The sequence below is a fragment of the Zootermopsis nevadensis genome, unplaced genomic scaffold (genome assembly GCF_977971745.1).
Source record: "Zootermopsis nevadensis isolate Lab colony 2312 unplaced genomic scaffold, Znev_1.0 Znev_ptg000010l, whole genome shotgun sequence".
NCBI classification, from domain to species: Eukaryota; Metazoa; Arthropoda; class Insecta; order Blattodea; family Termopsidae; genus Zootermopsis; species Zootermopsis nevadensis.
In genome coordinates, this window is record NW_028259142.1 from 14,246,415 (window position 1) to 14,258,981 (window position 12,567).

The window sequence follows — 12,567 nt, forward strand, 5'->3', positions numbered from 1 at the left end:
TTATTGTAAATATTGTAGAGCACTTCCATTTTATGCTAGCCAATGGACAAAATTCTCCAGCCTCTTCTGTGTTTTGATTTTTTACCAGCTTTCAGATTTCATGGCTAGTTCTATCCCTTCCTGTAGTTCTCTTAGTACTTTTCAAAATTTTATATTCATTGCTGGTCATCATAACAACAACAACAACAACAAGAATTGCATTGCTTGTCCAGAATCCATTTCTGAGGTGGGGCAACCCTAGAGCACATTCGTTTTTTATGTTCTCAACGGTAAATAGACGGACTCCTGTTGTTTCTCCTGCTCCTCTGTGCATATGTTGAACAGTACTTGTAAGCACATATGCTTTGCCTTAATTTTCTATAAACTTTATCATATTATAAATTACCTCTTTTTTTTGCTTATGCATTTTCTTATTCATTAACTTTGACTTTTTTAGTCAGAAAGCTGAAAGGAAGGGACATTTTAGGATACCTAGGCATAGATGGGATGTTCATCATGAAATAGAGCTCAGAGAAATAATGTGTGGTTTTGTGGACTGATTATTTGGCTTCAAACTCCTGTTTTGTATTCGGGAGCTTGTGGATTCAAATCTTGACTCAGAAATTGGCTGACTAAGGTTTTTATGGATTTCCTCAGTCTCTCCAAACTAGACCACAGTACTTCTTTCCATATCCTGTCCAGTTCATTATTCATTATTAATATTAATATAACATTAGCTACCCCGGCGGTGCCAGAATTTATAACTTGTGTTGGGCAAGGCTGTGGTCTAGGCAACACGGAGTTTTCCTCCGGGGGCTTCCCCGGTTTCTCCATGGCATCCCAACAATTACTCCATTCACACACAGAAGAAGGCAATGGCAAACCACTTCTGGATCATCTGCCAAGAACGTATATGAACAGGTCCCAGTCCAAGAAAAGGATGGAATATATATATATATATACACACACACACACACACACACATATATATATATACATATATAAATAAAAAAACTCAGCAACATCAACACTAACAACAACAACAATCGATGCTGTATAGTTTGGACTACTGTTGTTAGCAGGTACTCTTTGGTTATGTGGAGGATTTTTAAGTTATATGTCCAGTATTCAGATACAATTAACTGACCATAGACTGTGTTAGTGTGTAAAATAAAATCTGTTCATATGCAAATAATGTAAGTATTGTTGAAGTATTTGAATTTTAGTAACATTCTTCTGTTATATTGCAGGATGTTCAGAGCAGAGTTGATTTACGTCATGTGGATATTTGCTCTGTGGATCCTCCAGGTTGCACTGATATCGATGATGCTCTTCATTGCATGGAACTAGAAAATGGAAATTATGAGGTAAGAACAATAATTTTCTCAGGTATTTTATATGGGTGTGAAAGTTGGTTTTCACTGTAAGGGAAGAATGTAGTTTGAGGGTGTTTGCTGAGGAAGTAATAAGGTCACACAATTACACAGTGAGAGCTCCATAATTTATATTATTCAGATTATATTGTTAGGTTGAATAAATAAAGAAGGATGAGATTGGATGGACATATGGCACATCTGGGGAATAATTGAGATGTGCGTTTTAATGTAAGTAAAGTAAAGTTTGTCCCACTATACGCCATGTAGGCGTTTGGGGTGAGTGGAGGTATAGCTCCTCTCTTCCTTGACCCCGGCACTAGATGGGGTGAGTGGTCAGCATCGCGCCCCGGCCGGCTTTACCCCCGGGAAAGGACCCCGGTACCCATTGTAGAGGAGGCTAGGTGGGCCTCAGAGCCGGTCTGGACGCAGAAGCTAGAGGAAAAATCCTCTGCCCCCGTCGGGGATCGAACCCCGGCCGTCCAGCCCGTAGCTAGTCACTATACTGACTGAGCTATCCCGGCTCTTTGGCTGGAAAACCCCAAGTGAAGAGACCACTTGGGGAAACCTAGAAAACTCAACAGGAAGTTCCCTAATTTTTTATACAGTGAATTCCACTTAACTTTAATCACAGCTGCTAGTCTGCAGTAGGTATATTCTGCACTGCAGCTAATTCATTTTCCAGCAATTTGATTGTTACTGCTATGGCATGCTGTCATGGTGAGTACTACATTAAGTGGGACATACTGTGTAAAGTACCATGTCAGATGTTCTTCATGCCCTTGCAGTTGTTCACCACATGGGGTTAGGGAAGTCAAATGAAGGGGTCTGGGATGGGTTGGGCATGTAGCATACATAGGAGGGAAAATAAACGTATATAAAATGTTAGTTGGAAAGCATGAACCTAACTATCCAATTTACTAACTAACTAAGTAGCGCAGGATCCTTGTGAAACTAGTCAAGAAATTTCATGTCAGTTGTGGAATCTGAAGGTTCATTGTCACGTTCACATGGACCTGCTAATGGTTCAGCTCTAAGGTCAATTGATTTAATCTCTCTTTGATCAGTTAGAAACCAGACCAAGTTGTAATGGTTGAGGATGTTTTGTATTATGTTTGTTTTGAACAGGTAGGTGTCCATATTGCTGATGTGAGTCATTTCATTCGATCTGGAACAGCAATAGACAAGGAGGCTGCACTCAGAGCAACAACAGTTTATTTGGTGGACAAGAGAATCGACATGGTACCAGGTCAGTACAATTTTTGTAAGGCTTACAGTATCATGTCCATGTGTTCAAAGGTCTGTCTGCCGTAATAAGGTTGGAATAGTTGACAGATTTTTTTGAAACTTGATGTTACAATCAAGACAACAGAGGCAATTTTACTTTTTTATTTTTAAATTCCTATCGTCAGTAAAACCAGTGTAGCAGTCTTCTGAACTTCAAAGATGGGAGCTATACTACCACTGATTCATTTAGAGTCCTGAAATTTTGTGTGATAATGGATTTTTGAGAAATATGTTCTCTCCCCACTACACCCACACTAAGAATATTAACCTTTTATATACTAAGGTTGTATAAGTTCCTTCTAGAGCCTCTTGTTTATAAAATAAGCATTTAGACTTTTTAAAAAGACTGATTTCCTCTAAATCCACCTATGAAATATTTATTTTTGATGTGCTAAAAAATGGTGTATGTGTGATGCGTATGAAATTCTGCAAAAGGAAAGCTGATGAGTACACACATTATTGTATATATATGTATATGTGTATTGTATATATAGTGTATATCAATATTTTTCCTATTTTTAGAGCTACTGAGTTCAAATTTGTGCTCTTTGCTTGGAAATGAAGAGAGATTTGCTTTCTCCTGTATTTGGGAATTGACCCAAGAAGCTGAGGTTGTCAATACACGTTTCTGTAAGAGTATAATTCGATCACGACAGGCCATGACATATGAGGAAGCCCAGATGAAGATAGATGATTTAACATTACAAGACAATTTATCCAAATCTCTTAGAGGTCTGAATTCACTTGCAAAAATCTTAAAGAAGAGGAGAATAGAAAATGGGTATGTAATGTTAGAAAATCATATCCTACATGTTCATTCAGTAGGTTGTTACAAAGTTTGTATTTGTATAACTTTATGTGAGGTAGCCCATGACAAACTTGAAGGCGTAATGCACAGAGAAGTGACAAATGGATGCATAGTCTTGCTCGTTGTAGTGCTTCAATTTCAGTAAAGTGGATTAAATGTTTGTGCACTGGGACATGCACTTGAATTTGACACAGGCTGATATGCAATGTATTAATATTGTTTGCAACTTTGTATTTAACAGCTTTGTGGAAATAATTATTTTGCAGGCTCTAATGCTGGAAAATAGATGCCATAGTTTGAATTTAATTAAATTCAATCAATTTAATAATGAAGTTTGTTTGTTCCATAGAGCTTTGGTTTTGGCTTCACCAGAAATCCGTTTTCAAGTGGACAGTGAAACACTTGATCCAGTTGAAGTGGAAACAAAGAAGCTGCGTGAGACAAATTCTATGGTAGAAGAGTTCATGTTGTTGGCCAACATATCTGTGGCTAATAAGATACTAGAGGATTTCCCAGAGTGTGCCATGCTACGGCGACATCCGAAGCCTCCATTATCAAATTTTGAACCTCTCGTGAAGGCAGGAAGGAATTTGGTATGTTAGCATTCACTTTAGGCCATTAATCAACCAATTTTATTTTAAGGTGAATTTATTTGTTATTACACAATTGCTAGCTGGTTAATTACATTTATCTTCTTGGCTACACCATTTAAATTAGGCTTGTCCAAGTCTTGAAATACTGGTGTGGGCACTTATTGGTGCCTATGATTAGGTATGTAGCTGGACACATGTGGTTAGGATTAAGTTACTAAGAATCACACACAGTGGATGAACTTGCAGTCAGTGATGTTCTTGTGCTTTATGCTGATGGTGTGTGCTGTAGTTGTTATTAGTATAAGGGACTCTGAAATTACAGTCTATATTAATGTTTTCTGAGTTGTTGCACCTTGTAGTGCGGTAGAAGTTTGCAGAAGTTTACAGAAGACAGCCATCTTCAGACTCATCCCAGTGAAAACCTTATATCCTACTAAATAAATGCTAGATTCTCAGGCAGGTTTTAAATCTTGTGATTGGCAGGAAATATTAGGATGTTTAAAGCATTAAGATATGATTTACATGATTCATTTTGTTTCCTGCTGACCAGCCAGCCCCACTGTCTTCCTTCTCAACTCATGTCTGTTTCTTGTTACCTAGGGTTTTGAAATCAACATTGAATCAGGAAAGGCTCTGGCCTTATCACTTGATAATGCTGTGAGACCAGACAATGCATTTTTCAACACTATGCTGCGCATTTTGGCAACTCGCTGCATGATGCAAGCTGTCTATTTTGCAAGTGGAATGGTTCAGAGGGATGAATTTTTCCACTATGGTCTTGCTGTTCCTATCTATACACACTTCACTTCACCCATCAGAAGGTATGAGTCACTGTTCTTAACAGAATTGGTTTATAAGGAACTAAAATGATATTACTTTGCATACTTTGCACTCTTAATTGGCTTCTAATAAAAGCACCAAACAGAATAGTGTTACGAAGTCAGTTTGTCTGTAAGAATGAAATTAACGCTTTAGAAACAGACCTGCTTTACCTTCAGAAAGGCATCCTTAAGATTGGGTCTGTCTTCCCTTAGGATTTACCACCCAGCCATTTTCCAAGCATGCATTCTCATTAGAGTCAAGCCTCCAGCACTTGCTGCTGCAGGTGCTTTGCCCCATGGGCCTACTGTCTTCATCCTTGGCCACCAGACCAGGACACCTCTTTGCATCCACCCTCATTGTTGCAACAACATGAACTCAGATGACTACTGGAGCACACTTACAACAATATGAATAGAGGTAATTGTTAAAGCATATTGTTGCAGCTGCATGAATGGGGTAATTGTTTGATTACACTGTTGCAACAATGACCACATCATAATTTTGCAGTATTGTGTACCGTCTTTTGCTTTCAATACTATTGTTGTATATATGTATTCTTCCTTGGTCACCCTGCTGACAATATCACTCATGATGTGGTATGAAGAACACCTTCAGAATTCCAGTGTACTCCAATGAGTACATCCTTTCAGTCATGTTAATTTATACTTTCTGCTTGGGTAACAATATATGTTTAAGCATTTTAAGGAAAGTAGGTATCATAAATTGTTTCCAGAACTTCCTGTTCAATTGTATATGAGGGAAAATGGGCCATGGTTGTCAAATTTCTTTATGAATTCTGAGTTAAATTTCTTATCTGTTTTTTGAAGTGAAACTGTTAATATGTTACAGGTATGCAGATATTATTGTTCATCGCTTGCTGGCTGTGAGTATTGGTGCAGATGTGACATACCCTGAACTCCTGGACAAGAGAAAGTCTCAAACTTTGTCACATAATCTGAACTACAGAAATCGCATGGCACAGTATGCAGGACGAGCGTCTGTTGCTCTTCATACACATGTAAGTCCATACTATGAAATATTACATAATATTGCAGAATTCAAGGCCTAATTTAAAGTACTATCTCAGTAAAGGAGTCAGTGGGCTGGTCACTCACTACTCATAAATGCACACTTCAGAGATTAGGAAATCTCCAAAAAAGGAGGCAACAAAGACCCACAACTGTGTTGTAGAGCCAAGGAACAACTACTACAACATCATCTCAGTATTTTCATAGAGGGATTGGATAAAACCAGAAAAAGATAAGACATGCTGAGAATTGAACTCAGGATCTCTTGGATACAAAGTAGGGGACCAGCCATTTGGCCACGACGTTATCAGTCTTGTACATCTTTGGTATATGCTGTGTGAATAAAACAGGACTTTGTTTTGGGCAGTGATAACTAGGTCTAATTGTAACTTATATTAATTATTAACAATTTTTATAAAATATTCCTGGTATGGACTACTAGTGCATGTGCACACCCACATACACACCCATGCACCCGCTTGCATACACCTGAATGTGCATGTATGCGCGCGCGCACACACACACACTTAATCTGTCCACATAAGAAAGTGCATTTGTTGGATTTTTTACAAAATACAGAATATGCAGTTCTGAAACTTGTGCATGGCAATGGAGCCTTTGTTGAGAAATTGCAATGTTCTTTTTCCCATAAATGTAATATACCTTATTTCACACAAGGACATTGAAGTGTCCCTTTTTGCCTTCATGCAGTCTTTTCATGTTGAAAAAAATATTTTTAGACTCATGACAAAGCTGTTGGTTTGAGTGTGTGAAATACATGATGATTTTCTGCACTTCACTTGGTGAATCTGTTTACACAACCACTCAGAGTAACACACAGAACCATGATTTGTTGCATAGTTTGTTCAAGAAGATTCTATTGGATTTATACTTCCATTAAGCTGTCATGGGACACTTTGGTTTCAGTTTAAATTGAGCTCTGTTACATGATATCTTAAAGAGCCAAGCAGTATGACAATATTTTTGGGATTTGGGATTTGATTTGCTATTGTTGTCCGATGAATTGATTTCATTACCATTGTATGGAAGAAACTATATCATAGTCCATTGTATGAATACCGAAATGGAAAGTATAAATTTGGACAGGTGGTCCCATTGGAAATAAAATTTGTTAAGACCCATTGTCTTTTATGTATGTAGGATAGCCCACAGTTATAGATACAAGTTACTAATTCTGTTGCAGCTGTTCTTCCGAGGCAAGGTGCAAGATGAGCAGGGCTATGTACTATATGTACGTAAGAATGCTCTCCAGATTCTAATCCCCAAATATGGTTTGGAAGGGACATTATATTTGAGCCCACACAAAGCAGAGAAGCTGAATGTTACATTTGTTTACAATGAAGAGGTATTGTTTTATATTCATATTTATAACCTGCTAAGCTGGAATAGCTTAATTGGTATAGTGACTGGCTGTGGGTGTGATAGGTAAGGTTTGATTCCCAGCAAGGAAGAAATTTTTGTCTTTGACACCACATTCAGACTACCTCTGAGGTCGCAGTCAGCCTTGTATACAGTGATTACTGGGGGATCTTCATTGTCTATATCTTTCCTATCCCCAGTAAGTAAAAAGTAAAGTAAAATTTGTCCCGCTACGTGCCGTACAGGCGCTTGGGGTGAGAGGAGGTATAGCTCCTGCCTTTCTTGACCTCGGCACTAGATGGGGGTGAGTGGTCAGCATCACGCCCTGGCCGGTTTTACCCCCGGGAAAGGACCCCGGTACCCATTGTAGAGGAGGCTGGGTGGGCCCCAGAGCCGGTCTGGACGCAGAGGCTAGAGGAAAAATCCTCTGCCCCCATCAGGGATCGAACCCCGGTCATCCAGCCCGTAGCTAGTCACTATAATGACTGAGCTATCCCGGCTCATATCCCCAGTAATTAGATATATGAAAAATAATAACTTTTGTAAGGTAATAATTTTACTGATTATAAAAGTACATCATGACACTTGAGTGAAGTCTTTGCTTAGGTTTTGGTTTGAAGGTAGTAACTGACAAACCATTGGAACTAGGCGTGTGGTATTTTGTACAGAGACAGGCCAAAAGCATACCTACCAGTTCTGCATGAAACATTAATTATACTGTATGTTATTAATTACAAACATGGTGCCAATACAAAACATTGAGGTAAGGTTATATCTGTCAAAATTAATATAATTGGAATGTGTACTAGTGAAAGTGATGTACACGGATGAAGTATATTTAATTATGTAACTTATCGTGTACAGTTCCTGCTAGCCTCATGATACAGTCGAGGCACTTGAATGTAAGCAGGCATTATAAGCCCTTATCAAAACTTGTTTTTTCCTGGTCATGATCCTAATTTGTTTTCTGCATAAGGTATTAAGTTTATTATTGTTCATGTTGTCATAGGAATTCTCTGGTGTGTAACTACCAAAATTAATGAGGATTTAGTCTTAATTATTATTTCTTCATTTCTATACTTATTCCCTTCTCATAGATATTTATAAATAAGACAATTGACCATACATGATTTTTGTCTTTTTTTATAGGAACAAACCCAGAAATGTGGTGATGTAAGTTTTCGACCATTTGATCCAGTTACTGTACAACTCAGTTTAGATCAAAGTAATTTGCAGCATGAGAAAATAATTATGAAGCTGGTTAACCCTCAGGTAGGTGTACTTTTATTTGTTTATTTACTTGCAAATTGTTTTGTATGTTTGTTTAATTTTGTCTCTTACTTTGAGGGAAGAACACAAGTGTCTGGAGAAAAGTGCTGAAAATATCTGTACATAAGAATGATGCTGTGAGTGAACAGTTTAGGATATTACTAACTTTTAGTTTTGTGACCTATACAGGTCACTTCATAGTGTTGTTAGGACAGGTAAGTCTAAGATACTAAGTTAAATTTGGCATATGCTAGTTTGTGGGTGATAGATTTCGGTCAGTAGTGTTGGTTCTGAAGATCGAGATGGAGATAAGAGTATAACATTAAGATGGATTTTATGGAGATTGGTTGTGATAATGAGAGATGGTGGGTGGAAGTAGCTCAGAACTGAGGCCAGTGTTTTGGTGGTAGCAGTAAAAGATAGATACACAGTTGTGTGATGCGTGGATAATACTGTAAAATATTACTGGAATTGAAATTCCGGAGACAGCTCACTATCATTTTGCTGGAATGACAAAAGATTGTCCCTTGGGTATTGTGAGTGAGGCATACTCACTTCTGCCTTATGCTTATTAACTTCTCAAGCAGGACTCTGTTGTGCGAGGTTTAGTTGTCATCATGAATTTGATTATAACAAACACTCAGTTGTAACTGAGAGTTCTTACTTTTATACTAACATATTTTTACTATTTACTATTTCCATTGTAGATCCTAGGGTTTAGTGTTCCCTCGGTGGATTCAGTAAAACGGAAAGAAAGTGATAAAGACTTGGAAATGGAAATATCAGATGTGTCAACATCACCTGTTCGAAAGAAATCATCAAAGAAGCAAAAAACAAAGTGATTTAGTGGGCTATGATGAACAGCCTGTACAATAGATGAGGTGGTATGTATTTTCATGCTAACAAAATAAATGTGAGTTTATTCAGGCAAGAGAAATTGCATTATTAATTTTTATCTGTACAAGAGTTATCAGCTGAGCCAGGGTAGCTCAGTCAGTATAGTGACTGGCTACAGACTGGGCGACCATGGTTCGATCCCTGACAGGGGCATAGGATTTTTCGTCTCTCCTCTGCTTCCATAATGGCTCTGGGGCCTACCCAGCCTCCTATCCAATGGGTGTGGGGGTCCTTTCCCACAGGTAAAGTGCGGCTGGGATGTGATGCTAACCATTCACCCCATCTATTGCCGAGGTTAAGAATGAGTAGGAGCTATACCACCTCTCCCCCCAAGTGCCTATATGGTATATAGTGGGACAGCTTTACTTTTACTACAATTATCAGTGAAAATATACACTAAAATGATACCAATTTAAAATAAAAGGCTTTTATTCATTTTTACCAGTATAAAACATGTTATAATTTCTTTTCAGTTAACTGTGTTCTATATGTTTGAAAACCCTGTGTCAAAACTTTCCTTTCAGTTGTTACAAAGATTGGTAAATATAAAAAAAAACCTGAATCAGACTAATTTTTATTCACTCTGTTACAGATTTTTAAAACTGTGATTCTTTTTTATAAATATGTTAATGAATGTATTGTGACACCATGTTAATTAACAGTTCCATTGTTAGGTGTTCTTTATGCTCATGTCATAAGCAAAGACTTTGTAGGTCTCTTATGTATGTCATGTCTTGCAGCCAAGATTGTGCTGCCATCTTTCAGTGGCCTTATTAATAATATGTTCTGCCATTTTATAATTCAAGAATAACTGAATAGATTTTCATGAAATTTTGGTATGAAGGTTATACCAGTAAATTATATTGTACATGTAAGATAGTGCATAATGCTTATACCTATATTTCTTTGTTGTGTGAAAATGGCAGATGATTACGATTTTCGGATGATGATTAGGATACAAGTAGTAGTATGTGTGCATGTCATTAGAGGCTTCTAATCAGACTTGTTCTCCTTAATTTATGAAATTAATAATACCAACATGCTAGATGTTCAAAGCCATGAGTTTGGAGGATGATTTTTTTCATATCCGTGATCCTCTGTGGGAAATGATCTCAACTGCAAGAAGTGCAAGTGATGTGGATGTTATGCTATTGGAGGCTACTCCAAACAAGTAATTTTTAATTTTTACAGTTGATAACAGACAGATTCTGAAAATTTCTAGGTGTAGGATTATCCTCTGCAGTGACTGGTGACTGCATCACCCATGATGCACTCTGTCAGTGACCATAAAATATATCCTGATATGCGCCATGCAGGTGCTTAGGAGGAGAGGAGGTATAGCTCCTATTCTACTCATTGCAAACCTTGGCACTAGATAGGGGTGAGTGGTCAGTAGAAATGCTTTTGAGAGTGTATGGAGGGATGAAGTAAGGGGTGATACAAAACAGATTTCAAAAGTAATGAATGCAAATAGAAGAGGAACATGGAGGACAGAAAAGAATGGAGTGGTAGAAACAACAATGAATGGTGGTAATGATGTGCCAGTCACTATTTTCCACTTTTTCCATACACGTAATTATTTCACCAGATTTCTTGTAAATTTTTCTCCTGTGAGAAGATGTATGGTGGAGTACCCTGAATCGAAAAGGAGAACTGCAGAGATATTTAGATACCTCATATGTTTATTTGTTAATAGATAAACAGTGAAGTTTAATATATAGATTACAATAAACAGAGTTATTATACAGATCACAAAAAGTATATTTATACCAGCACAGTGTCTATTGTGATTATTATCAACAAAAGAGGATTCACAGCACTGTAAAGGTTAATGTGTTGTTTTCATTCAGATTGGGCAGTGAAGAAGAAAAACCATCCCTCCATTTTTACCTTTTTGTTTGAGTATGTTTTGTTTCATGCAATTAGAATAAACTGCAAGAAGCCCCTGGCAGAAAATAATCACTTAATACTTTATTCAATTGGATGCTTGCATTTACTATTTTATCGTGCTAAATGGAACTTTGTAAGTGTAGTGGGTGTATATTTATATGTTAGTCCTAGTATCCATCATAATATCTGTCACTGAGGATCTGGTGCTATTTTAGCATAACCTAGTTTCTGAAGGACTGCTTTGATTTCCTTATACACTGTGGGATCCTCAATTGTTCCTGAGATCTGTGAACAGAAGAGAATTTGCAGTTGAAATGTTGTACCACTTTTAACTTTTAAGTCTAAATAATAATACAATGAAATGTGGATTGAATGGAAACCTGCCTTCATCAGAAAATGTCTCTGCTTCAGAAAATATTGAATCATAACCAAAGTAAAATCATCTGAAATGCAAAAGGCTTTCTAGATAGTATCTGAGAAGAACATACCTGTTACAAATTATAAAAACCTGATCACTAACAAAATGTAAGCAGAATATCTGTTGGTATACTGAAGAGGAGAAGGAAAAGAAAATTAAATACATATTCTAAGAATATTCTAATGTATATTCATCACTATCACCATTACCTTGAGAACTTCAAGTCTCACTTAAATATTTAATGCTCATTAGTAATGTAGCATACATATATAGTATGAATTTATGGCTTGTGATTTGAGTTATAGATAAATTAGAATATTTAGTGTGAAATATTTTTGTCCAAATTTATATTGTGTCTAAAATTTTGATAATGACAGGCAAACTGTTACAGAACCTAATTGTCAATGACTACATGAGCTCTATGGCTGTCTTCTGGGTTGTAGTGCCATGTAGTCTGGTAGAAATTTACCAGTGTTTCAGAGGTCCTTGCTAGTTTCATCAGGGTAATGAGTTTTCAGATTAATATATGATGCATCAGCATAAAGAAGTTAGTAACACAGAATGAGATAACTTTAAGAATGTTGGGAAGGGAATTACCTTGACCAATTTATTCCTTGCAAGATCAGCAATCGACTTCCGTGCAGTCTTTCCTGACCGAGTTCGTGGTAATCCTGTGACAGCTGCAGCAACATGGAAAGCTGCAATGGGGCCTATCAACTCCCTTACCATTTTTATGAGCTCTTTGATAATGTTCGGCTCTGTTTTTCTTGCACCTGATTGAACAGATATTATAAAATAATACTGATTTTGGCATATACCATTC

General features: G+C 37.2%; 2 protein-coding genes across 6 annotated transcripts in view; one reads left to right on the forward strand and one right to left on the reverse strand.

Annotated features, from left to right (window-relative positions):
- Dis3 (exosome complex exonuclease RRP44-like protein Dis3) overlaps positions 1 to 9,476 on the forward strand; it is a 21,904-nt gene extending 12,428 nt beyond the window's left edge. For 2 of the 3 annotated variants that reach the window (XM_087346560.1, XM_022087094.2), the window contains 9 exons: positions 1,230 to 1,346; positions 2,481 to 2,601; positions 3,162 to 3,420; positions 3,797 to 4,040; positions 4,641 to 4,861; positions 5,712 to 5,880; positions 7,095 to 7,256; positions 8,420 to 8,542; positions 9,247 to 9,476. In XM_087346560.1, coding sequence (XP_087202686.1) covers positions 1,230 to 1,346; positions 2,481 to 2,601; positions 3,162 to 3,420; positions 3,797 to 4,040; positions 4,641 to 4,861; positions 5,712 to 5,880; positions 7,095 to 7,256; positions 8,420 to 8,542; positions 9,247 to 9,381 — 1,551 coding nt within the window. In that variant the 3' untranslated portion in view covers positions 9,382 to 9,476. Of the gene's footprint in view, positions 1 to 1,229; positions 1,347 to 2,480; positions 2,602 to 3,161; positions 3,421 to 3,796; positions 4,041 to 4,640; positions 4,862 to 5,074; positions 5,280 to 5,711; positions 5,881 to 7,094; positions 7,257 to 8,419; positions 8,543 to 9,246 lie in introns of those variants that run through there. The other variant, XM_087346561.1, reaches the window with a different exon arrangement.
- A 1,622-nt stretch (positions 9,477 to 11,098) lies between these two features.
- The window catches only part of LOC110841476 (acyl-CoA synthetase short-chain family member 3, mitochondrial), a 58,097-nt gene continuing 56,628 nt past the window's right edge, over positions 11,099 to 12,567 (reverse strand). For all 3 annotated transcript variants that reach the window (XM_022087083.2, XM_022087082.2, XM_022087080.2), the window contains exons 14-15: positions 12,342 to 12,517; positions 11,099 to 11,611 (exon numbers count right to left, since the gene is read on the reverse strand). In XM_022087083.2, the coding sequence (XP_021942775.1) occupies positions 11,516 to 11,611; positions 12,342 to 12,517 (272 nt within the window). In that variant the 3' untranslated portion in view covers positions 11,099 to 11,515. The remainder of the gene's footprint in view (positions 11,612 to 12,341; positions 12,518 to 12,567) is intronic.